The 26,845-nt window shown below is 42.6% G+C and overlaps 2 protein-coding genes across 3 annotated transcripts in view; one reads left to right on the top strand and one right to left on the bottom strand.

Annotated features, from left to right (window-relative positions):
• The window catches only part of LOC144599952 (transcription factor SOX-30-like), a 62,645-nt gene extending 60,961 nt beyond the window's left edge, over positions 1-1,684 (bottom strand). For both annotated transcript variants that reach the window (XM_078411231.1, XM_078411232.1), the window contains exon 1: positions 1,600-1,684. In XM_078411231.1, the coding sequence (XP_078267357.1) occupies positions 1,600-1,638 (39 nt within the window). In that variant the 5' untranslated portion in view covers positions 1,639-1,684. The remainder of the gene's footprint in view (positions 1-1,599) is intronic.
• A 416-nt stretch (positions 1,685-2,100) lies between these two features.
• On the top strand, positions 2,101-25,018 carry thg1l (tRNA-histidine guanylyltransferase 1-like). The gene is made up of 7 exons (XM_078411230.1): positions 2,101-2,227; positions 8,303-8,543; positions 12,975-13,151; positions 15,435-15,604; positions 16,229-16,317; positions 21,032-21,139; positions 23,047-25,018. The coding sequence occupies exons 1-7, from the start codon at positions 2,209-2,211 to the stop codon at positions 23,203-23,205; spliced, it is 963 nt and encodes a 320-aa protein (XP_078267356.1). The 5' UTR covers positions 2,101-2,208; the 3' UTR covers positions 23,206-25,018.
• Positions 25,019-26,845: the final 1,827 nt, after the last annotated feature.

Genomic DNA, 26,845 nt, shown 5'->3' with positions numbered 1-26,845 from the left:
AACTTTTTGAAATCTCCTCCATTTGTAGGTTTTCGAGTTGGCTAACAAAGTCATGACGCAATCATACATATGCTCTCTATCATACAGCTGTAGAAGTTCAAGAGAGTATTTGTCGACATACCAAATCTCTTCAAACCTCTAAGGAAGCAGATGTTGATGGGCTTTCTTTACGATTGCATCAATGTGCTGACTCTCTCTTCACCACCAACCCATCGATAAAGTCAGGTTTGGAGGTCCTCAGCCTTCTTCTTCTAAACAATCAGCTCCTTGGTTTAACTGACATTGAGAGCAAGGTCGTAGGAAAATAACTGCAGATGCTGGCACAAATCGAAGGTATCACAAAATGCTGGAGTAACTCAGCAGGTCAGGCAGCATCTTGGAGAGAAGGAATGGGTGACGTTTCGGGTCGAGACCCTTCTTCAGACTGGTCACCCATTCCTTCTCTCCAAGATGCTGCCTGACCTGCTGAGTTATTCCAGCATTTTTGTGATACCTTGAGAGCAAGGGTCGTTGTTCTGGCACCATTCAATCAGCCGATCGATCTTCCTCCTATAACTCATTATTACTGTGATTCATCCAACAACAGTGGCATTGTTGGTGAATTGAAAGACGGAGTTGAAACTGTGTCCAGTATCGTCATGGGTATCGAGCAGGTATAGAGCACACAGCCTTGAGGTACGTACTCCAGTGCTGATGGTCATCGAGGAGAAAGTAGTATTTTCAATTCATACTGATTGTGTTCTGTTGATGGGGAAGTTGAGAATCCAGTTGCAAATCCAGGCATAATTCTCGTGATTGACAATCGACACTAATTGAGTCATTATTTCTCCACATGATTCAGATACCTAATAAACCTATTAAACTTGCATCTGCGTGTTTAAGGAACCTTCAGGGCTTTTTGATGAGACTAAGTTTTTTGCAAGCATGAATTCTCTGTTGGTCTGGTGCAGGTTTATCATCTGACAAGATTTAACATTATCTAAACAATGCATTCATCCTTTCCAATGATACTTCCAATTAAACAATGCTAAACCTTTCTTTTGTATAGAAACGATGGTTGCAGTAGCTCTCTAGACGGTACCGATATGCACACTGTGGAGCAACACGTTGTGTTTACAACCTTGCCACACAATTCTCCCCCTCCATTAAATCCTCGGGGAGGAGCAGTCAGAACAATGACAGAACAATTCCTGTGAAAGTAACGAGCAGACATCCAATGCACAAAATTAAAAACGTTATCTTGTTAATTATCCTGTAATAATTCATGGCTAAAATGCAAAAATACAGAGAGGACGCATTTGATCAGGCAAAAAATGGTTTGAGACCACTATGTCATCTTTGGACAACGTTTTAGTTGACCCTTCATCCAAGATGTCACCACCAAATGTTAGGTTTACAAACTGTTATTTCAACTAAGAGGGGGGGGGGGGGGGAGATCAGATGTTGTATTGGGTACCAGCCCTTCAGGATGAGGTGGCTGGGATAAATTTCCCTCACTTTACCCTCCTTTCTTTCCAAAAGGTTAATGTTGTGCCTGCCAACGCTTGTCACTGCCGTTTTTCACCTGCAATGTCTCCTCTTTTGCCTCCCTTGTTTTACCTGGATTGTTTTATTCAGAGATGCCTCCATTGTGATCATTATTTTATTGTGATCTCAGTCAATGGGGGGGTCCTCCTTCACTCCACACTTCACTCACTCGCCCTTTTGTTGGGTTTGTTTCGTTGGTAACAAACGGATCGAACCTTTTTGAAAATCATTGGCCCGGCACGTGCCCCGGCCGCGCGTCACAATCGCCGGGGGAGTGACGTCGACCCTGGGGCGGGGCCAGCGCCCCCTGACGTCCGCCGTGGGGGCGGGGCGACGTCGCCCCTGGTTACCGGTCCGTGCCACCCGGCGAGAGGCACGGGGGGGGGGGATAACATTTACACGTGAGGGGAAGGGGAAAGAAATACAGCGAAAATAAATAACTCACGTCGTGCAATGTCGGAAAGGGGGATAAATGTTGGATTTAGCTGATCTGTGTTGGTGGTTGAGATGATGGTTTTGGTATTGATTGGATTTGTTTGGTGTGTCAGGGGGTAGGTCTACCTTTTGTGGGCGTGGTAGCGCCCGGGGTGCTCTGGCGGCGACGTCCATCCATCCGCCGCATGAATGAATGAGCGGCCGGCAGACAGACAGAGCGGGCGGGTGCCGCTAATCAATCAATGAATGACCGGCCGACCCACCGGTACGGCGGGGACTGACTGACCGACCAACCGTCCGGTTCAAGCGGTGCGGCCGTCACTAACCAGAGCGGGTGGAAGTGCGGCCCGGGGCCGGGTGATCGGGGTGCGTGTGTGTGGACGGCAGGGCAGGCGGAATGGCCCAGACCCGGGTTTCTGTCCCTCACTGACGGCGGGCAGGGCAAGGCAGAGAGCGGGCGAGCGGGCGGGCGGGCGGGGGGGCAGGTCAAGGGTGTCTGCGACTTCCCACATGCGGCTGCCATCGGGGTGGAGGCGACAGATGGAGGGGATGGGGGAGAGTGGGCCGGCCTGAGAAGGGGGGGGGGAGAGAGAGGGGGAGAGAGAGAGAGAGAGAGAGAGAGAGAGAGAGAGAGAGAGAGAGAGAGAGAGAGAGGGGGGGGGGGGGAGAGAGAGGGGGGGATGGAGAGAGAGAGAGAGAGGTAAAGGGAGAGAGAGAGAGAGGGGTGTATAGGAGAGGGGGTGTGTATAGGAGGGGGGGGGGGTGGAGAGAAGCAGTCTGGCCTGAGGGAAGAAAGGGGGGAGGGATTGAGGCAGACTAGCCTAAGTCTGGCAAGAGGGAGGGAGAGAGGGTGAGGTGGTCTGGCGTGAGAGGGAAGAGGCAGTCTGACCTGGGGGTGTGTTAGGTGAGGCAGTCTTGCCTGAAGGAGGGGTGGGAGTGGTTAGCCTACGGGGGGGGGGGGGGGGGGCCTGCTGGGGGCAGTTCAGCCTGATTGGGGGGGGGGGGGGGGGGCTGCTGGGGGCAGTTCAGCCTGATTGGGGGGGGGGGGCTGCTGGGGGCAGTTCAGCCTGATTGGGGGGGGGAGGGGGTCTGGCCGAAGAGGAGGGGTTTGTGAGGCGGCCTTGGGGTGAGTGATACCGTGCTGGGGAGATTGCTGTGGGTGGGTATGTTAAGGCAATAGACAATAGACAATAGGTGCAGGAGTAGGCCATTCAGCCCTTCGAGCCAGCACCGCCATTCAATGCGATCATGGCTGATCACTCTCAATCAGTACCCCGTTCCTGCCTTCTCCCCATACCCCCTCACTCCGCTATCCTTAAGAGCTCTATCCAGCTCTCTCTTGAAAGCATCCAATGAACTGGCCTCCACTGCCTTCTGAGGCAGAGAATTCCACACCTTCACCACCCTCTGACTGAAAAAGTTCTTCCTCATCTCCGTTCTAAATGGCCTACCCCTTATTCTTAAACTGTGGCCCCTTGTTCTGGACTCCCCCAACATTGGGAACATGTTATCTGCCTCTAATGTGTCCAATCCCCTAATTATCTTATATGTTTCAATAAGATCCCCCCTCATCCTTCTAAATTCCAGTGTATACAAGCCCAATCGCTCCAGCCTTTCAACATACGACAGTCCCGCCATTCCGGGAATTAACCTAGTGAACCTACGCTGCACGCCCTCCATAGCAAGAATATCCTTCCTCAAATTTGGAGACCAAAACTGCACACAGTACTCCAGGTGCGGTCTCACCAGGGCCCGGTACAACTGTAGAAGGACCTCTTTGCTCCTATACTCAACTCCTCTTGTTACGAAGGCCAACATTCCATTGGCTTTCTTCACTGCCTGCTGTACCTGCATGCTTCCTTTCATTGACTGATGCACTAGGACACCCAGATCTCGTTGAACTCCCCCTCCTCCTAACTTGACACCATTCAGATAATAATCTGCCTTTCTATTCTTACTTCCAAAGTGAATAACCTCACACTTATCTACATTAAACTGCATCTGCCATGTATCCGCCCACTCACACAACCTGTCCAAGTCACCCTGCAGCCTTATTGCATCTTCCTCACAATTCACACTACCCCCCCAACTTAGTATCATCTGCAAATTTGCTAATGGTACTTTTAATCCCTTCGTCTAAGTCATTAATGTATATCGTAAATAGCTGGGGTCCCAGCACCGAACCTTGCGGTACCCCACTGGTCACTGCCTGACATTCCGAAAGGGACCCATTTATCCCCACTCTTTGCTTTCTGTCTGTCAACCAATTTTCTATCCATGTCAGTACCCTACCCCCAATACCATGTGCCCTAATTTTGCCCACTAATCTCCTATGTGGGACCTTGTCGAAGGCTTTCTGAAAGTCGAGGTACACCACATCCACTGACTCTCCCTTGTCAATTTTCCTAGTTACATCCTCAAAAAATTCCAGTAGATTTGTCAAGCATGATTTCCCCTTCGTAAATCCATGCTGACTCGGAATGATCCCGTTACTGCTATCCAAATGCTCAGCAATTTCGTCTTTTATAATTGACTCCAGCATCTTCCCCACCACTGGGCCCACGGAGATTGTTGCTGGATGGGTGTATTGAGGCTTTTTGCTGGGAATGGATAGGTATAAGTGGAGACTTTGGGCCGGGCAATCTATCTTGGGGTTGGGCATATTGCTCACTGGGTGTCGGATCAGGGTGCAATTTTTTAGTCGCCAAGTTTGACTATCAAAGGTATCAAAATGCTGGAGTAACTCAGCAGGTCAGGCAGCATCTTGGAGAGAAGGAATGGGTAACGTTTTGGGTCGAGACCCTTCTTCAGACTGATGTGGACTTCAGACTTCCTACACAAGTTTGATTATCAAACTCTGGGTAGGGTAGATGCAAAGTAAACTCTGTCTGTTTTCAGTCAAAGTTTTCATTGAAAATGGTTTCAGAATCCAAGTTGTTCTGCTGCTGCAAATATTCCCATAGCACAAATTGTGGAATATTATTTGCATTACATGGGGTAATTAGTTATAATGCAATTTAGATTGGCAATTAGAGTACTGCATGAAGTTGCATGAACAACAACAAGTTGTTAACTTCAAGCTAAGTTTAATGACCATGAGGATGCAAGGTTACAGACAAAACCTTTGGGATTTGGCTTGCTGACACGACCTGAGCATGTTCTGTACAGACCCTCAGTGGTGTTCAAAGGCAGCTTAGCCACAGGCACCTGAACCTGAAACTGCTCAGTGTCCATTATTTCTTGTCCGTCTCTTGTGAGAGTGAATGCATTCAAGAGAGAGCTAGATAGAGCTCTTAAGGATAGCGGAGTCAGGGGGTATGGGGAGAAGGCAGGAACGGGGTACTGATTGAGAATGATCAGCCATGATCACATTGAATGGCGGTGCTGGCTCGAAGGGCCGAATGGCCTCCTCCTGCACCTATTGTCTATTGTTATGGTTGCTTGACCCAAGTCCAGTATCCTTAGCTTGAAGTTAATAACTTCTTGTTATTCATCCCACTTCTGACACCATGTATGAAGTTGCATGAATAACAACAAGTTGTTAACTTCAAGCTAAGTTTAATGACCAAGAGGATGCAAGGTTACAGACAAAACCGCAGCTCCCAAACAAGATAACTCCCCCGGGTAACACGCATGCGCAAGATAACTTCTTGCAAGAATGGCGTCTGCAAACACCCGACATGGACTATGAATACAGTGACTGATCTACAAATTGACAAACAGAAAAAAACCCGTTTCAATGTGGGGTGGGGATCTTGATGTAACCTTCTCACAGTTATCAGGCACCATTCACTCAAGAACACAGCTGCTACTTTAACAGTGGCGTATTGACACTTGTGTAACAATATTGTATCAAGCAATGTAACATACAGGCTTTAGTGTTATTGACAAGATCTTCAGTTTTGTAATTCCCAGGGGAGAAATAACTTTGTTATTGAGAACCTGAAACATTCTAGCCCCTAATCCCCTTTCTCCCTTAATACAATTGCCTGTACTTAACATGATTTTTCTATAACACGTTTTCGTAGGAAGCAACTATAATGTTACAGCAGAACCACTGACACAACTAATATGGTTTACTTCCAGCAGCAGCCATCCCATGAGCACACTTTCTTTTGCCAATTTGTTACATTGAAAGTATCCGTTGAAGTCAAGTCAAGTCAAGTCAATTTATTTGTATAGCACATTTAAAAACAACCCACGTTGACCAAAGTGCTGCACATCTGACTAGGAAAAAAAGAAACATACAGTGGCATACAGTTGAAAGTATGCCTCTTTGTTGCAATATGGCTGCCTCTCTCATCTTGACTTCTGTCTCAAGCTGTATTTTGTTTTGTTTTTTAAATTTAAAGATAGAGCACAGAAACAGGTCCTTCAGCCCACCAAGTCTGCGTCGACCAGCGATCCCCATATACTAGCACTATCCTACACACTGTGGTCAATTTACAATCTTTACTGAAGCTAATTACCCTATACATCTTTGGAATGTGGGAGGAAACTGGAGCACCTGGGGAAAACTCCTGCGGTCATGGGGGGAACGTACAAACTCCGTACAGACAGCACCCATAGTCAGGATCAAACCCAGGTCGCTGGCGCTGTAAGGCAGCAACTCTAGCGCTGCGCCAAGGTGCCGTTTATTTACTGCAAAGTGTGGTCTCCGCAAAGCGGGAAATTTTAGCCTTCACATTTAAGGAATATCAAGGAAAGGGTATGGAGATAATTTACCTGTTGAGATTGACATAGTTGACATTATTTTGCACAGATCGACACCTCAAGGAAGATGTAATATTCAGTTAATGAAATGTAATGGTTTTTAACAGTAGACAAGGGAGAATTTGGTTCCACCATTCTGTGTTAGTATAGAGAAAAATTAAAATTGCCCTAGCTATTAAATTGATTGAACTTTAGGTGTGGAGTTTTTACAGCTGTTTTCAGCTGTTATTATGGGACAGTGCATAATTGAATGAACCAATGAACTATTTATTCTTCACCAGAGTCGTACAGCAAGGAAACAGGCCCTTCATCCCATTTGCCTGTTTGGCCCATATCCCACTAAGCCTCTCCTATCCAGGAGAAGGCCCACCCATCAACTTCCCTCCACCCCTCCCCCTCTCCCAGATTATTCATTTTAGTGATTCATTTTGAAGAGAAAAATATGCACACCATAGGGTAGTCTTAGCTGTATATTTTAGTTATATAATCATAGGGAGCACAGAAACAAGGCTCTTTGACCCAGCAAGTTCATGCTAGCTTTTTTTAACCATTTACCTGCATTGGGTCCCTATTTATTATGACTTGCCTGTTTAAGTGCCTGTCTAAATGTCTCTTGCTTATTGTTGGTATCTGATTCCACCACCACCTATGGCAATGAGTTTCCGGTGTCGACTTGTATTTCAAAATAAACGCTTCTTGTAACACCTTTAAACCTGCTTGCTCTCATGCTAAACGTAAGTCTTATTTTTGATGCCCCTTACCAGAGGGAATATGTCCCAGCTATTTTGCTGGGGGACCCAAACTGATTGATAAATTTAATTAACAGACTTGAACCTAAAATCATATCTGCAAACAAGAGGAATCAAAAATCAACTGAGTTGAAATAAGACCAAAATCTGCTGGAAACACTCAGTATGGAAGTGTTTATGGAAATTAGTTAAAGTGACAAAGTATCTTCAATCTGAAACATTACATCTTTTCCCATTGATGCTGCCATTTGAGTATTTCCAGCATGTTTTTGTTTCATATTTCCATGATTGAGCTACTTTTAATTTTGTCACTTGAGTTGTTACAAAAGAATGTTTCAGTAATTGTTTTCTGTTCCCACTTGTGGAAAGTGGTTTACAGCTGCTTATTTGTTAATGAAATAAGTTTTATCCTTCAACAATTTATTCTACAAATAGTTTGCTGGTGACTGATTTGGACCATGAGCCATTAGCTTGCACTGAAACATGGGCATTGAAAAAGTAACATATGCAATCTCATCCATTCTGCTGTTGACTAACGTTTATTTACACAAGTTCATGTTTGATTTTATCATTATTTCAGATACAGCGCGGATATATATAGTAGCAACATCTACAACTACTTTTCATCTATGATCCCTGAACAAATTCTTGCTATATTTCATCTAGCTCTTTCGCATTTGTATATAGTTTATTTTTGTTCAGTGACAATAAGCCAAAAGAATGTGTTTAAGAACCTGACATTTCCCCTCCCCTTATGGAGGATTAAAATAATTTGACTCTGATGTTTGTGGAAGGGATTTTGTACAAGTAGTGTGGTGTATAAATCTGGGCAATACTATGACCTCTGAAACTTGACAATATATTTCTTTACCATGCAGGGTGCCCAATGCAGTATAGTTCTTTGGGTCGACTATCAAGAGCTGGTGTTCAAGTTGGTCTTTTCAGGTGCATTGGGAGAACCAGTGGAGTTAAACAAATTTTCCTTAAGGTTCCACCACATACTACTTGCAGAACAATGGCTAAAAGTAAATTTGAATATGTTCGTAACTTTGAAGCTGATGATACCTGTCTGCAAAACTGCTGGGTTGTGGTTCGACTGGATGGCCGAAATTTTCACAAGTGAGTTGACAACAAATTGTTATATAATAGACTAAATATTAGACTCTTGGTAATCTTCACTCTGGTACCTACTTGTGAAAGGATGGCTCACTCTGTTTAATTTTTCATCCCATTTCACTTTACTCCCTCTTAATCAGTTATAATAATAATAATAATAATAATATATTCCTTTATTCGTCCCACACCGGGGACATTTACAGTGTTACAGCAGCAAAGTGGATAGCAAGAGAGCAAGAGATCATTATAAATAAAAGATACATAAATTGTCATCAGTTTTCTGTGTGTTCTTAGCTGTTATTGTTGACTCGTCTGCTGGGAGCAGTGCTGGTTGTGCAGTCTCACAGCAGCGGGAAGGAAGGACCTCCTATATCTCTCCTTCATGCACTTGGGGTGAAGGAGTCTGTCACTGAAGGAGCTGCTCAGTGCAGTGACAGTGTCCTGCATGGGGTGGGAGTCATTGTCCAGCAGCAATGTTAGCTTTGCCATCATCCTCCTCTCTCCCACCACCTGCACTGAGTCGAGGGGGTAACCCAGGACAGAGCTGGCCTTCCTGACCAGCTTGTCGAGTCTCTTCCCTTCCGCTGCTGAGATACTACTGCTCCAGCAGACCACTCCATAAAAAATGGCTGATGCAACCATCGTGTTGTAGAAGGTCCTTAGGAGAGCCCCCTGCACCTGAGTCTCCTTAGCAGATAAAGTCTGCTCTAGCCCTTTCTGTGTAGCGCATCGGTGTTTTCATTCCAGTCCAGTTTATTGTTGAGGTAGACACCCAGGTACTTATAAGAATCCACCCTCTCGATGTCCATTCCCTGGATGTTCACCGGTGTCGGGGGGACCTGGCTGCACCTCGGAAATCTACCACCATCTTTCTGGTTTTCCCCGCGTTGATCCGGGGGCGGTTCTGCTGACACCAGTCCACAAACTCCTTGATCAGTTCTCTGTACGCCCTGTCCTCATCACCCGTGATGAGGCCGACGATGGCAGGGTCGTCAGAGAACTTCTGTAGATAGGAGTCTGCAGAGCTGTGCCTGAAGTCCGCAGTGTACAGGGTGAACAAGAATGGAACCCCAGTGCTGCAGACCACCCTGTCCGAGACCAGGTCCTTTGTCCTTATTGAAAAAAATATTTTAATATGCAATTTTATGATGCTGGAATATTTAATTCTCTTTTAACCTGATATCCTTGTCTCATAAATTATGATCCCAAACCATTTCCAGTGGAGTTCTTGTTTCTCAAATACTTACAGAAACATATAGAACAATACAGCACATGCCCTTTAGCCCATAATGTCTGTGTTGAACACAATATCTATTTCAACTAATCCCTTCTGCTTGTATGTGTTGCATTGCACTCTATTTCCTGCATATTTGTGTGTCTATCTAAAAGCCTTTTAAATACTACCATTGTACCTGCTTCCACAACCATACCTTTTAGGGTATTCCAGGCATCCACCACTGTGCATAAAAGAAACTTGTATCATGCATCTTTAAATATTACCCCCCTCAGACTTATAGCTGTGTACACTAGTATTTTGCATTTCCACCTAGGGAGGGACAATAGTTCTGACCGACAATCTCATCTGTGCCACATAATTTTGCAAACTTCTATCAGATCTCCCATCAATGTCCCATGCTCCAGAGAAAACAATCCAAGTTTGTCTAACCTTATAGCTAGGTATCAAAAAACGTTGGAGTAACTCAGCAGGTCAGGCAGCATCTCAGGAGAGAAGGAATGGGTGATGTTTTGGGTCGAGACCCTTCTTCAGTCTGAAGAAGCGTCTCGACCCGAAATGTCACCTAATCCTTCTCTCCTGAGATGCTGCCTGACCCGCTGAGTTACCCCAGCATTTTGTGATACCTTCGATTTGTACCAGCATCTGCAGTTATTTTCCTATACATATTTTTATAGCTAAAACCCTCTAATCCTGACAGCATCTGGCAACTTATTTCTATACCCTCTCAAAAGACTCCACACCCTTCCTTTATTGGGGCAAATACTTTTGTTGAAGAATTTTCAATATATGTAATTGCTCACCTGTAACATTTTTAACTTAAATGTCCCAGTCTGGTTCCCATACCTATGTAATGGACCTTGTTTTTTTTTGGCATTACAAAGCATTCTCAATCTTATTGCATTTAGATCAATCTCCTGGAAAAGGGGATTCTTTACCATAAGATTACCAATTAATTTATATTGCACAATACAAACATCTAAGTGACACGTTCTCTAGCTTGTTCCCTTTTTGAACCATTTACTTTTTATTTGTGCTGTCAACTTAGAAACCTATCCATTTTCTTATGACTGCCATTGTGCATTTGATTAAAAGCCTTTGCTTTCCAGCATTTCATTCTTACTCTGCCTCTATCCGTCAGTACATTGTACACTTTTATTCTCTTCTCCTTATCAAAGCATTCCAGGTTATTGTTACATGTCATTGTCCTATTCTGTTACTTTTTTATTTTGCCTTCCTAAATACTACTCTCCTGAACCCAAAACTATCTCCAACTCCCTTCTGGATGTATCCTGTTTTCCACCCTGCCAAAATAATTTAAACCTTCCCCAACGATATTACCAAATACCACTCCTTTATAAGTACATTTTTATTAACTTTATATCAATATTTACTGATGTTTACTGGCAACAATATTAGGATGGAGTTCCGGAGGGAAAAAATGGTCAGTGCTGTAAACCTCAAACAAATTATTTTACCATCCATTATAAAAATTCACCTGTTGCTGAATTTGTGTTTCTCTCTATAGAGTCATAGAAACATAGAAACATAGAAAATAGGTGCAGGAGTAGGCCATTCGACCCTTCGAGCCTGCACCGCCATTCAATATGATCATGGCTGATCATCCAGCTCAGTAACCTGCACCTGCCTTCTCTCCATACCCCCTGATCCCTTTAGCCACAAGGGCCACATCTAACTCCCTCTTAAATATAGCCAATGAACTGGCCTCAACTACCCTCTGTGGCAGAGAATTCCACAGACTCACCACTCTGTGTGAAGAAATGTTTTCTCACCTCGGTCCTAAAAGACCTCCCCCTTATCCTTAAGCTGTGACCCCTGGTTCTGGACTCCCCCAACATCGGGAACAATTTTCCCGCATCTAGCCTCTCCAACCCCTTAAGAATTTTATATGTTTCTGTAAGATCCCCCCTCAGTCTTCTAAATTCCAGCGAGTACAAGCCTAGTCTATCCAGTCTTTCTTCATATGAAAGTCCCGCCATCCCAGGGATCAATCTGGTGAACCTTCTCTGTACTCCCTCTAAGGCAAGAACGTCTTTCCTCAGATTAGGAGACCAAAACTGCACACAATACTCCAGGTGCGGTCTCACCAATGCCCTGTACAACTGCAGTAGAACCTCCCTGCTCCTAAACTCAAATCCTCTTGCTATGAATGCCAACATACCATTCGCTTTCTTCACTGCCTGCTGCACCTGCATGCTTGCTTTCAATGACTGGTGCACCATGACACCCAGGTCACGTTGCATCTCCCCCTCTCCTAATCGGTCACCATTCAGGTAATACTCTGCTTTCCTGTTCTTGCCGCCAAAGTGGATAACCTCACATTTATCCACATTATATTGCATCTGCCATGCATTTGCCCACTCGCCCAATCTATCCAAATCGCTCTGCAGCCTCCTAGCATCCTCCTCGCAGCTAACACTGCCACCCAGCTTCGTGTCATCCGCAATCTTTGAGATGTTGCATTCAATTCCCTCGTCCAAATCATTAATATACACTGTAAATAACTGGGGTCCCAGCACTGAGCCTTGCGGTACCCCACTAGTCACTGCCTGCCATTCCGAAAAGGACCCGTTTATTCCTACTCTTTGCTTCCTGTCCGCCAACCAATTTTCTATCCACCTCAACACTGAACCCTCAATACCATGTGCTTTAAGTTTGTACACCAATCTCCTATGTGGGACCTTGTCTAAGGCCTTCTGAAAGTCCAGATACAACACATCGACTGGTTCTCCCTTATCCACTCTACTAGTTACATCTTCGAAAAATTCTATAAGATTCGTCAGACATGATTTGCCTTTTGTAAATCCATGCTTACTTTGTCCGATGATTTCACCACTTTCCAAATGTGATGCTATCACATCTTTAATAACTGACTCTAGCATTTTCCCCACTACCGATGTTAGGCTAACTGGTCTATAATTCCCCGTTTTCTCTCTCCCTCCCTTTTTAAAAAGTGGGGTTACATTAGCTACCATCCAGTCCTCAGGAACTACTCCAGAATCTAAAGAGTTTTGAAAAATTATCACTAATTCTGAGGCTACTTCCTTAAGCACTCTGGGATACAGTCAAAGGTTTTGCACTGTTCACAACTGTGTTTGTTTTATATCTTTAGTCCAATGTATGAGGATTGCTGCTTCAAACCCAGTATTCAAACATTTTTATTTGTTTCATGGTTTTAGGTTTACCGATCAGCACAGTTTCAAAAAGCCCAATGATGAGCGGGCCCTTCATTTGATGACCAAGTGTGCATTGACTGTCATGGAAGAACTGAGTGACATTGTAATTGCATATGGCCAAAGCGATGAATATAGCTTTGTCTTCAAAAAGAGAAGTAACTGGTTCAAGAGGAGAGCAAGGTACAATTTAGAGGCGAGGCCTTCTAGCTTCATTTACAGCATCAAAAAGGTTAAGGGTATACAGGGGCCTTGTGTTTTACGCAAGGGTTACAGGCTTGAAAAGCAGTGCATAATATGCCAGCCTCCACACGCGATCACCCCGCCAATTGAAATAAATGAGGGTAGATCACATCATACAACTTTATAAAGGTTTCCCTGCCTTGAGTACAATGGTTTACCTGAAACGCATGATGTTAACTGTCAGAGTATAGAGCTGAGAAAATTACCTGTCTATGCTGCCTAACTGGAAAAAATATTCCAAAGGCAGATACAGTTAATCATATAACTTAAAAGTAAATAAACAGTGACAGGCAATCATTTGCGTTTTCTGTTTGTCAACCTGTTCAGTGTTGCCCCGATTATACTCTGGTCTTGGCCAATAGTAAAAGAAAACTTGGCAGTGAACAGGTTATCAAAACTGAACTTGAATGATAACTATGAAAGCTGATGTGTAAGTATGCCAGGCACAAATTTGAGTGTTTTTCTAAAAATAGGAGTGTGTAAATTAAACTTTGGTAGTAATTAGACAAGCACTTTATTCCAAAAACATGTAAATCAAGCATGTGGAAAACGCGAGATGCCTGTGTAATCCCATGTAGGGAAAAACTAGAGAGATTTTCAAGGAAGATTGTAATGGTCTGATGGTACTGATTGCATTTTTGATGAGTTTAGTTTCTATTAGTTACAAATTAGAAGAAATATCTGTCAGATTATCCAATGACGATCAGGAATTATCATTAGAATAGTAGGATAAGTCAACCTCTTGAATCAGATGCAGGGTTTTGACCCGAGAAGTTGACAATTTATTTCCCTTCATCATTGCTTCTCAACCTGCTGATGAGTTGATGGGACTACAAATTTCAGCATCTGTTGACTCTTGTTTGTTTATCTCTTGAGCCTGTTTCCTTTGATCCATCCTCAATCTATATTTATTTTGATCCTTAATAATGAATCTATTTTCAAGATACCTTGAAGTTCAATATATTTAAACTGTTCTTGGGTGTAGATGTGCTTCCTAACATCAATCCCGAATATCCATCATTAATCTGTCTGTTTATAGCATACAGGAAGATTAGAGTATCAAGAAAAAATTGTGAAATCATTTGATCCTCTTGTGTCCAGCTTAGTCTATTTAGGTGAATATGAGCCTAATCTATTCAATCTGTCCTTGTAACCAAATAATTTGATAACAGAGATATGACTGACAGCTGGACAGATGAGTTGTTTCCTTTGCAACAAATCACTTTTCAGAAGCTCTTTTGTTATGCTTGAGCGTGTGTATTGGGTTATGAAAGGATATGATATTTACGATGCAGAGTTAAATGAATTCAATCGCCACCAGAGACATTTGCCACGTGATCTTCCCCCAAGTCTATTCTGAAACATTGAGCATCAGCAGGCTATTTAACTATACCTATTGGTCAGTCACCCTTTCCTAGCACAGATTACTGTGCAGTTACTGGAGCATTTTCTTTTTGCCCTTATCTTTGAGACATACTGAATCCACCAAAACAAGAATCAGATAGCTCTGCATCAGCTGGGCATCTAACTTGGGATCTACCTGCAGAGCACAGCGGTAGAGCTCCTGCCGTACAGCGCCAAAGACCCAGGTTCAATCCTGACTACGAGTGCTGTCTGACAGTGTTTGTACATTCTCCCTGTGACCATGTGTGTTTTCTCCGGATACTCCGGTTTTCTCCCACACTCCAAAGAGTGTGTAGGTTAATTGGCTTTGGTAAAATTGGCCTCTGTGTAGGATAGTGTTAGTGTATCGGTGATCACTGGTCAGCGTGGACTCGGTGGGCCAAAGGACCTATTTCCGTACTGTATCTCTAAAGTCTACCTGATTCAAATTGCAAAGCATTTGGAGCATAGAAAGAAGCCAATTGACTTTACAGTGTCTTTGAGTTAGTTATACAGCATGGAAACTTATTGATTTAAGGTAGTATTTATTGTCCACCAATTCACCTCTCAGCTTGCGCCATTCAACTCCATTATCATTTTCTTCTGCTCCTTTCTTCCTCGTTTACTTCTCCAAATTCCTCTGAAAGGCATCCCTTGCCTGGTTGCTCCATGAGACAGCAAACTCCATGTGCTGACAACAGTGGACTCGCCGGTCTACATCTATCTACTGAGATACTAGGGGTATCTAATCTTTTCAAATAATCCCATGTAATCTAAAACCGATAACAAATAAAAGTTAACTTTTGTTATGTTTAATCTCCCTCTTTCCTCTCCCAACAGCAAATTCATAAGCCATGTGGTCTCCCAGTTTTCTTCCAGCTTTGTTTTCTACTGGAAAGATTTCTTTAAAGATCAATCTCTCTTATTTCCTCCTGGATTTGATGGGAGAGTAGTTCTATATCCCAGCAACCAGAACCTCCGGGACTACCTCAGTTGGAGACAGGCTGACTGTAAGAGGCTTACTATTTTTTTATTTGTATTTTAATGTACTTTTTCGTATGCTCCTACAAATTGTTTTGCCCAACAATTTGAAGCAAAATGTATAATTTGATAAATCTACAATACTTTTATTGTCCTGTGATGCTGCTTAAAGGCCATGCAAATAAGCAGCACATGCAAAAGGACTAGGCCCTCTGATGTCTTGCCATTGAGCCATGGTTAATGCTTGTGAATGAATAAATGAACTGGGATGGTAGTTCTGGAATTGAGGATGTTGAAGTCTAGAGCTGTTTGTACTGAAGTCTGGTGATACAGCAAGTCTGGGCAGACCTGCCTTCACAGTAGATGCTGTAAAGCATTTGGAGTAGGCAGTTTATTGACCTAACTGCTGGCCCAACAGACAAGACACCACTGTACCGATGGGGAGACTTTTTTTGTTTTCAGCTTGATTGCCCATAATGGTAAAATTGAACAGGGTCTCAAATTGGTAGGTTGGCACAAGGCAGGTCTACTCTCTGGAGTGTTTGTAAACTTTTTTTTAAAAACTTTTTTTTTCTACCTGTTGGGTTCTTACAAGACTGTACAATATCAATATTTACATTGAATTCAATTAACTCTAAGTCTTTCATCAATAGGTCACATCAATAATCTTTATAACACAACATTCTGGGCCCTTGTGCAGCAAGGTGGTTTATCCAATAGTGAAGCTGAAGAGAGGCTGAAGGTATGAAACGCTGGCGGATGGTGTGGGCTGGAACCAAGTGTGGTTTTCAAACTTTTGTACCTACATTTTGATGTAGCTTATGGGATATATGCTTGTAAAAGTGTATTTCTGGATTGGGTTTCACCATGGGCAGTGTTAAAGAATAATAAGTAAAGTAGAATAGCTATCATGGTAGGCAGCAGGCCTTTCAGTTGTTGTAAGCAGAATGTCAGACCTTTTAATTTTAAGGATGTAGTAGTGGATCTACTGAAATGATGATTCAAGTACAAGCAGACAGAAAATGAAAAGTTGGAAGTTACTGACCCTCAAAGTTGCTGCAACCTTTCAAATGTGTGGAGAACAATAAATAATGGGTTGGAACATAAAATTGTCCACATAATCACCCATATACTTGTGCATTAATGTTGGAGACATAATTGTGAACTAATCTGTGCCATTCAGTGCACTTGCTGGAAAATTCTGGGCCATGATAAATTTGTGCGTATTGGCTGAAGATGATCTTGCCTTGGTTGTGTGCATGAACACTCCAACTTTATGCGGCACGGTGGTGCAGCGGTAGAGTTGCTGCCTTACAACGCAAGGGACCCGGGTTCGCTTGTACAGAGTGGTACAGAGTTTGCATGTTCTCCCAGTGACCACGTGCGTTTTGTCCGGGTGCTCCGGTTTCTTTCGACGCTTGGCCTCTGTAAATTGTCCCTAGTGTGCAGGATGGAACTAGTGTATAGGTGATTGTTGGTTGGCGTAGACTTGGTGGGCCGAAGGGCCCGTTTCCATGCTGTATCTCTAAACTAAACTAAAATTACGAGGTAGAAACTGGAAAAAGACCCAGAGTGCTGGAGTAGCACAGTAGGACAGACAGCATATCTGGAGAACATGGTGATGTTTTGGGTCGGGCCCCTTCTTCAGACTGCCTAATTTTTACACAAGTTTCATAACTTGGTCTCCTAATTTGAGGAAGGACATTCTTGTAATTGAGGTAGTGCAGCGTAGGTTCACGAGATTGATCCCTGGGATGGCGGGACTGACATATGAGGAAAGATTGAAAAAACTGGGCTTGTATTCACTGGAGTTTAGAAGGATGAGAGGGGATCTTATAGAAACATATAAAATTATAAAAGGACTGGACAAACTAGATGCAGGAAAAATGTTCCCAATCTTGGGCGAGTCCAGAACCAGGGGCCACAGTCTTAGAATAAAGGGGCCATTTAAAACTGAGGTGAGAAAAAACTTTTTCACCCAGAGAGTTGTGAATTTATGGAATTCTTTGCCACAGAGGGCAGTGAAGGCCAAATCACTGGATGGATTTAAGAGAGTTAGATAGAGCTCTAGGGGCTAGTGGAATCAAGGGATATGGGGAGAAGGCAGGCACAGGTTATTGATTGGGGACGATCAGCCATGATCACAATGAATGGCGGTGCTGGCTCGAAGGGCCGAATGGTCTCCTCCTGCACCTATTTTCTATGTTTCTACTTGTATAAAATAAAACACATTATCAAACTTTTTCAAAATTAGAGATGATAGAGCTACTGCCTCACAGCACCAGAGACCCAGGTTCAGTCCTGGTAGGATGCTGTCTGTGTGGAGTTTGCACATTCTTCTTCTGACCACATGGGTTTCCTCTGGGTGCACTGGTTTCCCTCCGCATCCCAAAGGTTTATAGTAGGTTGGTTACCCCCACTATGTTGGGAGTGGATGATAAAGTGGCATAACACAGAACTCATGTGAACAGGTGATCAATGTGGGCTTGGAGGACCAAAGGGCCTGTTTCCTGTAATATCTTTCAATCAATTTAGTTCAATTTAATCCGTACAGAGCACTTAAAACAATTAAATATTATTTAACTCAAATCAAAAAGAGGCAAAGTATTTACAAATACTCCACTTCTTGTAGTGTTGTTGGAGTTGAACCAGATCTGAATTAGACCAGTTTAGCAGGCAGATTCCTCACGTTAACTAGCTGGATTCGCATGGATTTCCAACAGGAGAGCACAGTTGGTACATCAGCTACAAAGAAGTTAGAAAACTATACACCAATGTAATCTTAAATACTTACAGTTCTAGGTAAGATTTGGCATATTTCACATGAATGATCCATTTCTTGAAGAAGGGGCTCCAGTTCCTTCCGGTACTCTAATACTACTTGTCATGTTTATGGCCTTTGATAAATATTGTTGAGAACAAATCTACCAAGTTCATGTATCTGTTTTGAGTTAGCTGCTATCTGTGGAACAACCAGAATGTAGATTCCTACTGTCTGGCCATTGATATTAAGGCTACTGTTTTTAACTGCTGTTTCTAGGTTAAGGCCAATACTCTTGAGGTGTGAATTTTGTTCCTTTCGCTTCAGTTGAGGGTGTTGGGGAAGATGCTGGAGTCAATTATAAAAGACGAAATTGCGGAGCATTTGGATCGCAGTAACAGGATCGTTCCGAGTCAGCATGGATTTACGAAGGGGAAATCGTGCTTGACTAATCTACTGGAATTTTTTGAGGATGTAACTAGGAAAATTGACAGGGGAGAGCCGGTGGATGTGGTGTACCTCGACTTTCAGAAAGCCTTCGACAAGGTCCCACATCGGAGATTGGTAGGCAAAATTAGAGCACATGGTATTGGAGGTAGGGTACTGACATGGATAGAAAGTTGGTTGACAGACAGAAAGCAAAGAGTGGGGATAAATGGGTCCCTTTCAGAATGGCAGGCAGTGACTAGTGGGGTACCGCAAGGCTCGGTGTTGGGACCGCAGCTATTTACAATATACATAAATGACTTGGATGAAGGGATTAAAAGTACCATTAGCAAATTTGCCGATGATACAAAGCTAGGTGGCAGTGTGAACTGTGAGGAAGATGCTATGAGGTTGCAGGGTGACTTGGACAGGTTGTGTGAGTGGGCGGATGCATGGCAGATGCAGTTTAATGTGGATAAGTGTGAGGTTATCCACTTTGGTGGTAAGAATAGGAAGGCAGATTATTATTTGAATGGTGTCAAGTTAGGAAAAGGGGATGTACAACGTGATCTGGGTGTCTTAGTGCATCAGTCACTGAAAGGAAGCATGCAGGTACAGCAGGCAGTGAAGAAAGCCAATGGAATGTTGGCATTCATAATGAGAGGAGTTGAGTATAGGGGCAAAGAGGTCCTTCTGCAGTTGTACAGGGCCCTAGTGAGACCGCACCTGGAGTACTGTGTGCAGTTTTGGTCTCCAAATTTGAGGAAGAATATTCTTGCTATTGAGGGCGTGCAGCGTAGGTTTACTAGGTTAATTCCCGGAATGGCGGGACTGTCATATGTTGAAAGACTCGAGCGACTAGGTTTGTATACACTGGAATTTAGAAGGATGAGAGGGGATCTTATCGAAACGTATAAGATTATTAAGGGGTTGGACATGTTAGAGGCAGGAAACATGTTCCCAATGTTGGGGGAGTCCAGAACCAGGGGCCACAGTTTAAGAATAAGGGGTAGGACATTTAGAACAGAGATGAGGAAAAACTTTTTTAGTCAGAGAGTTGTGAATCTCTGGAATTCTCTGCCTCAGAGGGCAGTGGAGGTCAATTCTCTGAATACATTCAAGAGAGAGCTAGATAGAGCTCTTAAGGATAGCGGAGTCAGGGGGTATGGGGAGAAGGCAGGAACGGGGTACTGATTGAGAATGATCAGCCATGATCACATTGAATGGCGGTGCTGGCTCGAAGGGCCGAATGGCCTACTCCTGCATCTATTGTCTATTGTTGTGGGAACTGTGCAATCTGGAATGGGAAAAGCTACTTTGAAAGTTTTTTAGGAAAAAGTCTTGGCTGAAGTGCAGTTATCTATTTCTCCAGATTTCTCCTGTATAATTTGAGATTTCCTCAACTGAGAATTCTTCTCCACTCCAGGTGACGGAGCTTTAATTAGTGTCCATCCCATATCCTGCACTGCTCTCATGCTGCTTGTACTTCTTTCAGGGTCACGATAGGATTTCAGTCGTATTTGGCACTTCCCAGCATCACATACTTAACCAATCTTTAGCATTTAGAAAGAACTGTTTCCTCAGTAACACTCTGGTTTACTTCTCTATTGTTGCCAACAGTTGTGACATGGAGCTTTGAATCATCTATCATTTTAATACTCTGTGCCACATTTACTCTAACCTCTCTGTTCTTGGTTTCATGGGTAGAGTAAACTAAGCCATTGTTAACTAGTGGATCTTAATATTAGGGATGTTGCTTTGAGTGTAATAATTTCAGGGTATAATTCTGTTGATTATTATACTTTCTACTAACACTCGTGTTTATTTGTCCCATTAATGTTTCTTTTCCCCTTCAACCAAATTTTGAAATGAACTTACTGCGCATCTTGAAGGTTTATTAAACTTCAAACATTTTTCAATTGTGTTAGCAGATAATTAGCCTGAATTAAGTTTACCTCTCTACAGATGCTGCCTGGCTTACTATGTAGATTTAGTATTTCTATTTTAATTTGTTTCTTAACATTGCAGTATTTTGCTTTGGTAAAACCTTGTGGTGTGGAGCACAGCAGGATATTCTCCTGTTGCCATTGATAGCACCTTGTCTTCAATAATCATCATCACCAACAGCAGCTGTTTTTTCATTTGTGTGATTCTTCGGTAAAATAGCTCATTTGTACTAGCAAGAAACTTATTACGTAAAGTATGTTATGTGCTATGTATGTATAAAACTGCTTTTAAAATTGTAACTCAGATATTTTTTTGTGTGCAGGGCACTCTTGCAGGAGACAAAAATGAAATTTTATTTTCGGAGTTCAATATTAATTATAATAACGAACCTGCAATGTTTAGGAAAGGAACTATACTGTTAGGACAAAAGGTGAGGACTGTAATGTTAATCTAAATTACAACATTATTGAAAAACAGTTTCAGTATCATTCCAAGGTTGACTACTCAACTATTTCATTGGTTTACGTTTATGAGATCAAATCAAGTGGTGATTTAAAAAAAAAATCTGTTTTCCACTAGCAAGGATGGAATAGTATGACTCGTGCTAGGTTTGGGCAAATACTTTTTTTTTTAATATATCAAAAAATACTTTATTCAAGTAATAAATATTTACAAAACATCTTCTTTTCAACAACTCCATCCGACATTTCCGGAGGTTACACATTCAATGCAGATATTCATTTCCAAATTTACACAGAATCTCTTATTTGGAGGGGCGTCTCCACCACACCCTGCCCCCCATGTCCAGCAGTGGAAGGACCCTAGACTGTGGTCCTCCCCCACAGAGCCTTGGCGTTGGCTGCACCGAGCTTCAGTGCGTCCCTCAGCACGTACTCTTGCAGTCTGCAGCGGGCCAGTCAGCAGCATTTTGTGATGGGACTTTCTCTGTATATTAGAGGCTTGTCAGCACAGAACATTGCACCACTGAATACGATTATGGTTAATCTGATCTTTGGTCAACTCTACTTTCTTAGCTGAAGCCCAAAACATCTGATCTCCCCAAGACTTAAGTCTAACTTTCAGCAGATGCAGCTCTAGGCTGCAAATTCAAGAGACTCACAACCCTTGGGTTGAAAGGTTTCTTCCCAAAATGGGCAACTCCTTATCCTGAGGCTTGCGTCCGCCCTATTATCCAGATTCCTATTTGTGCTACCATTTTTTAAAGTAATAGGCTGTGTATCAAGGTTCCACAAAAACAGTCTGGTAATTGTACTGGAAAGAAAACTGCAGATGCTGGTTTAAATCGAAGGTAGACACAAAATGCTGGAGTAACTCAGCGGGTCAGGCAGCAACTCAGGAGAGAAGGAATGGGTGGCGTTTCGGGTCGCGATCCTTCTTCAGACTGATGTCAGGGAATGGGTGACGTTTCGGGTCGAGACCCTTCTTCAACCTGACATCAATCTGAAGAAAGGGTCTTGACCCGAAATGTCACCCATTCCTTCTCTCCTGAGATGCTGCCTGACCTGCTGAGTTACTGCAGCATTTTGTGTCTACATGGTAATTGTATTTATATGTGAGTGTAGTGACAATACTTACAAATAAAAACAATTAATTAATTTCAGTTAGACTAAGGTCATGGAGGCATGTCATAAACACAAAGGAAATGTTATATTGAGACTTATTTGTTCTGTTGCCTCTCGATTTTCATTGTTCATGAGGGTTTGCCGTGTGTAAATGAGCTACGGTGGTTTCTACATTAAATTGATGATTGCACTTCAAAGATAATTAACTGAATCATCAAACTCTTGAAGAATTCTTTTGATTGTGAAACCTACCACTTCAGTGAAAGTCTTTCCTCTCTTGAAGTTGATTATGTAAGAAATAGACTACCATCCTATGCAACAAGTACTGTGTTTGCAATACCATTCCAAATAGTTGAATTGAATCCTGATTCAATTTGATTGATTTCAATTATTATGGTTTACAAGAAGGAAAGGCTGGGTCGATCATTTTCATCCAGATTATCGTGAGCTGTAATAAGGGTTCCAAGCGAAAGCTTTCAAAACAGGTAGTTTCAGTTGTTACGAGGCAAATTAATGGTCTTTGCGATGCGTTCAAACCTGACCCCCGCTGAGTTACTCCAGCTATTTGTGTCTACCTTTGATCAAACCAATCTTGGGTCGAAAGATCCTTTACTTGTTTGGTGTTATATATTTATTATAAAATTAAAACATGGTCAGATTATGATTAAAGTCTTAGGATTTTATCGTTGCTTAGCTACAGTGGTACTTTCAGAAATTAATTTTATTTTGATTTTTCTTCCTCCTCGTCCTGAAGGTTGAAGAAGCTATTGATAAACAGACCACAACTGATGCACCGGAGGGAATAAACGTCATGGTTAAAAGGACTCGCAAAAAGATTCTCCCACTACATGTTGATGTTATTGGAGATGGGTTCTGGGAGGAACATTTGGAGATTCTTGCTGATAACAACTAGTCAGAATGGTTTACTACGTTTTTCTCCCAACCCACAACTCTTGAGTGTTGCTATATGTTCATGAGTACAGATCAGCAAGCACTAATGGATTTCGGGGCATCTTGTCGAGGCACTCAAGAAGGGTCTTGACCTGAAACGTCGCCTATTCCTTTTCTCCAGAGATGCTGCCTGACCCGCTGAGTTGGTCCAGCTTTTTGTGTATCTTTGGTTTAAACCAGCATCTGCAGTTCCTTCCTACACAGTCATTTTCAACATTGGACTGCTGCAGGTGGGAATTTATCAGGAACGGAGGGGTGCATCATACAAGGACTGCCTCCAGAATCTATGTGTATGGACCTCCCAATGAAGTTCAGTGGATGACCTGCAAACAGATTTTGTTTTGTTTTATTTCCTCGGTCATTGAGTGCTATGGCTGGATAATGTTAGACGAGACTGTAGAACTTGGGCTGGTGCCCCGATTCCAAAAACAGTCGAATTTGCAGATGGCCTTTTTGAAGATTTAACATTTTGGATTGAGAATGCTTTTGACAATTTTCATAAAAAGAAATATGTTGCTTATTTTTGCATCCTGAAAATTGGTTAATAATTTGTTAATTATCAGTAACGTAGTTTGAGTATAACTTCTGGCATAAATACTGATATGCAGTATTTGTTATTAATCAGTTGGAATTGTCTGATCTCAATTTGGTCTGGCTTGAAGCTTGTGAACCATTTCTTTATTAGCTGTGCAGTTAATCTGATTATTAACAATATGAATACATAATTTTAATCACTTTTTTAACACCATGGTGCTGTTGAAATTCTCTTTGAATAATTATAAGATCTGCAATCGATTTTGAAGTGGGGATAGTGGAGAGTAAAATCATTCTGATATGGGCATACAGAGGCAGTATTGACCAATGGTGGGTGAACTAAACTCTAGTGATTAACCAATACATGGTATATAAATGCGCACCTGTCATGATTCTAAACACACTCTGACTCGGCCAGTGACGGTCAAGTTGAACTGTATGGTTTAAAGGAGGAATGAGTGATGAAGAGATTTGGAAGGGGAATTCTTAGGTTGGGAGGTCAAAGCAGCTGATTGGCCACCAGTACAAGAGTGAGGAAAAGCAGGGATATGCACTGCACCAAAAATTTAAGATTTGTTAAAGATCTTCAGAAATAAAAATGGATTTTTTAATAAAATGCATTTTTTTAAAGAATTAAACCACTGTCAGGCTTGGAAGTGTGCTGTCAATGTCTTAACACATTATGAACACATCTTTCAATTCCATACTAGATTTCGATCAATCAGAGCAGATATTAAAAGTCTGGTCCCTCTGGTCCTTTCACAGTGTATGTGAAAGAGCACATAACAGTATTTAAAGAGCACGGGTAATCCATTTAAAGTTACAAAAGTTGTTAACTCTCTGTTGGTGGGCCTTTGGTGCAGACCTTTTGGCTAATACATTTCCAATATTACAAAGGTGACTACATTTTAAATGGTTATCTAAAACTCAGACTGTAATACAAGAACATAACCAGCAAGAGTAGGTAATTTTCCCCAATGAATCTACTCAGAATAAGATCATCAGTGGGACAGGCAGCATCTCTGGATAGAAGGCATGGATGACATTTCAGATCAAGACCCTTCTACAGTCTGAAGAAGGGTCTGGACCCGAAACGTCACTCATGCCTTCTATCCAGACATGCTGCCTGTCCCTCTGAGTTATTCCAGCATTTTCTTTTCTATCTTCGATACACCAGCATCTGCAGTTTCTTCCTACACTGAATAAAATCATGACTGATACACCTTATCTTGTGTTCTTACTTTGTTCCCATGTCTTGATTCCGTAGATGTCCAGAAATCTATTCATCTGTCTTGGACACAGTCGGTAATTAAGCCTCTATGCCCTTTGGGATGGAGAATACCAAAGATTCATCTCCTGTTGAGTAAAGAACTTTCTCATTTCAGCCTTAAAATACCTAGTTTATTTTGAAACTGCAGCCCCTAATTCTACACTGATGCAAGGGAAAACATTCTTCCTGTATAAAATTGCAAGGAACATCCCCTCCCCAATTTCCCCCTCTGCCTTCATGAGCCCTCACCTCCCCACACCCATTTCTCCCATTCCCTCCTCTTGTATCCAACCACCAATATCCCTCCCTTTGGCTTTATATTTCACTCCTCTTCTCTCCATCTCTAGCCTTTGTCCATTGGCTGCCAACAAATATCCCTACCCCATCGAATCACTTGCCACCTATCACTTGCCAGGCTTTGTCCTGCCCTTGCCTTTCCTTCCCAGCTTTCACTCCCCCACCCCACACTCCAATCAGTCTGAAGAAGAATCCCAACCTGAAATGTTGCCTGTCCATTCCCTCCACAGAGGCTGCCTGACCTGCTGAGTTACCCCCAAACTTTGTGTTTTGCTCAAGATTCCAATAATACTTCCCTGTGTTTACCTGTAACTTCCATGTTTAAATCTTACAAAACAATTGGTTGCTTCAGTGCGGCTCCATTTTTAAATTCTTAACTTCAAAGAAAAGCAGCACAGCCTACTCAAATAATCCTCATAGGCCAGATCCGACATTCCAAGAACCAGACTAGTGCATCGTCGCTGCAATTCCTTTACGACAAGTACAATATATCATTTTTTAGGTAGAATGAAAATTGAAAGCAATACTGTGCTTGGTTTCTCCAAGGGTTAAAAGCAGTAAAACAGCAGATGCTAGAAGTCCAAAACAATACCAGAAAATGCAGGATAAACTCAGCAACTCAATCTGTCGTTGTCACACATTGCCCTTCCATATTTCGAATCTCCCTCTCCCCGACTCAGTCTGAAGAAGGGTTTTGACCTGAAACACCACCCATTCCGTCTCTCCAGAGATGATGCTTCTCATCAGTGAGTGAGGAAGCTTCCTGCTTCCTCACTAGCTAACAATGAACCATTCTCCATTTCCTTATCATCGCCTGCATTAATCTGTTTTTTTCACACCTTGCCCTTCCTTATTTCTAGATTCCCAGGCTCTCATTGTGAAGGGGTCTCGACCCGGAAAGTCACCCATTCTGTCCAGAGATGCTACCTGTCCTATCTGGTGTAAACCAGCATCTGCAGATCCTTCCTTCACACAGTTAATTATAAATATATTGGTTTGCAGAACTTGTAAAAGTGCCAACCATATGTTGGAAAGATACAAGCATCCCTTATGTAGGTCCTGCAGATGCTGGTTTACACCGAAGATAGACACAAAATGCTGGAGTATCAGGCAGCATCTCTGGAGGGGAGGAATGTGTGACATTTTGGGTCGAGAACCTTTTTCAGACAGTCAGGGGAGAGGGAGTCTGGAGATATGGAAGAGAGTAGAGATATAAAGAGCGGTTCAATGTATGCCCCCTTATCATCTTCCTCTCAGCCAAAAATCAATCAGGACAGTGAAATTGATTTCCCTTCAGTTTACAATCAGTAAAATCAACTTCACTGTGCTCCTGATTAATTTTACTGATCATATGCCTCCATGTCAACCTCCCCTCAGCCAACAATGAACAATTCTACATTTCCTTGAACAGCGTCTGCTTTGATCCGTAATTTTCACACCTTACACTTCCATATCTCTAGTCTCTCTCCCCTGGTCTGAAGAAGGGTCTTGACCCAGAACG

Source organism: Rhinoraja longicauda, chromosome 14 (assembly GCF_053455715.1).
Source record: "Rhinoraja longicauda isolate Sanriku21f chromosome 14, sRhiLon1.1, whole genome shotgun sequence".
Taxonomy (NCBI): Eukaryota; Metazoa; Chordata; class Chondrichthyes; order Rajiformes; family Arhynchobatidae; genus Rhinoraja; species Rhinoraja longicauda.
This window is presented reverse-complemented; position numbering and strand designations above follow the sequence as displayed.

Coding starts and splice junctions, on each gene's coding strand:
- thg1l (XM_078411230.1), top strand. Junction 8,544..12,974: donor GATGGCCGAAATTTTCACAA/GTGAGTTGACAA, acceptor TCATGGTTTTAG/GTTTACCGATCAGCACAGTT. Junction 13,152..15,434: donor TGGTTCAAGAGGAGAGCAAG/GTACAATTTAGA, acceptor CTCTCCCAACAG/CAAATTCATAAGCCATGTGG.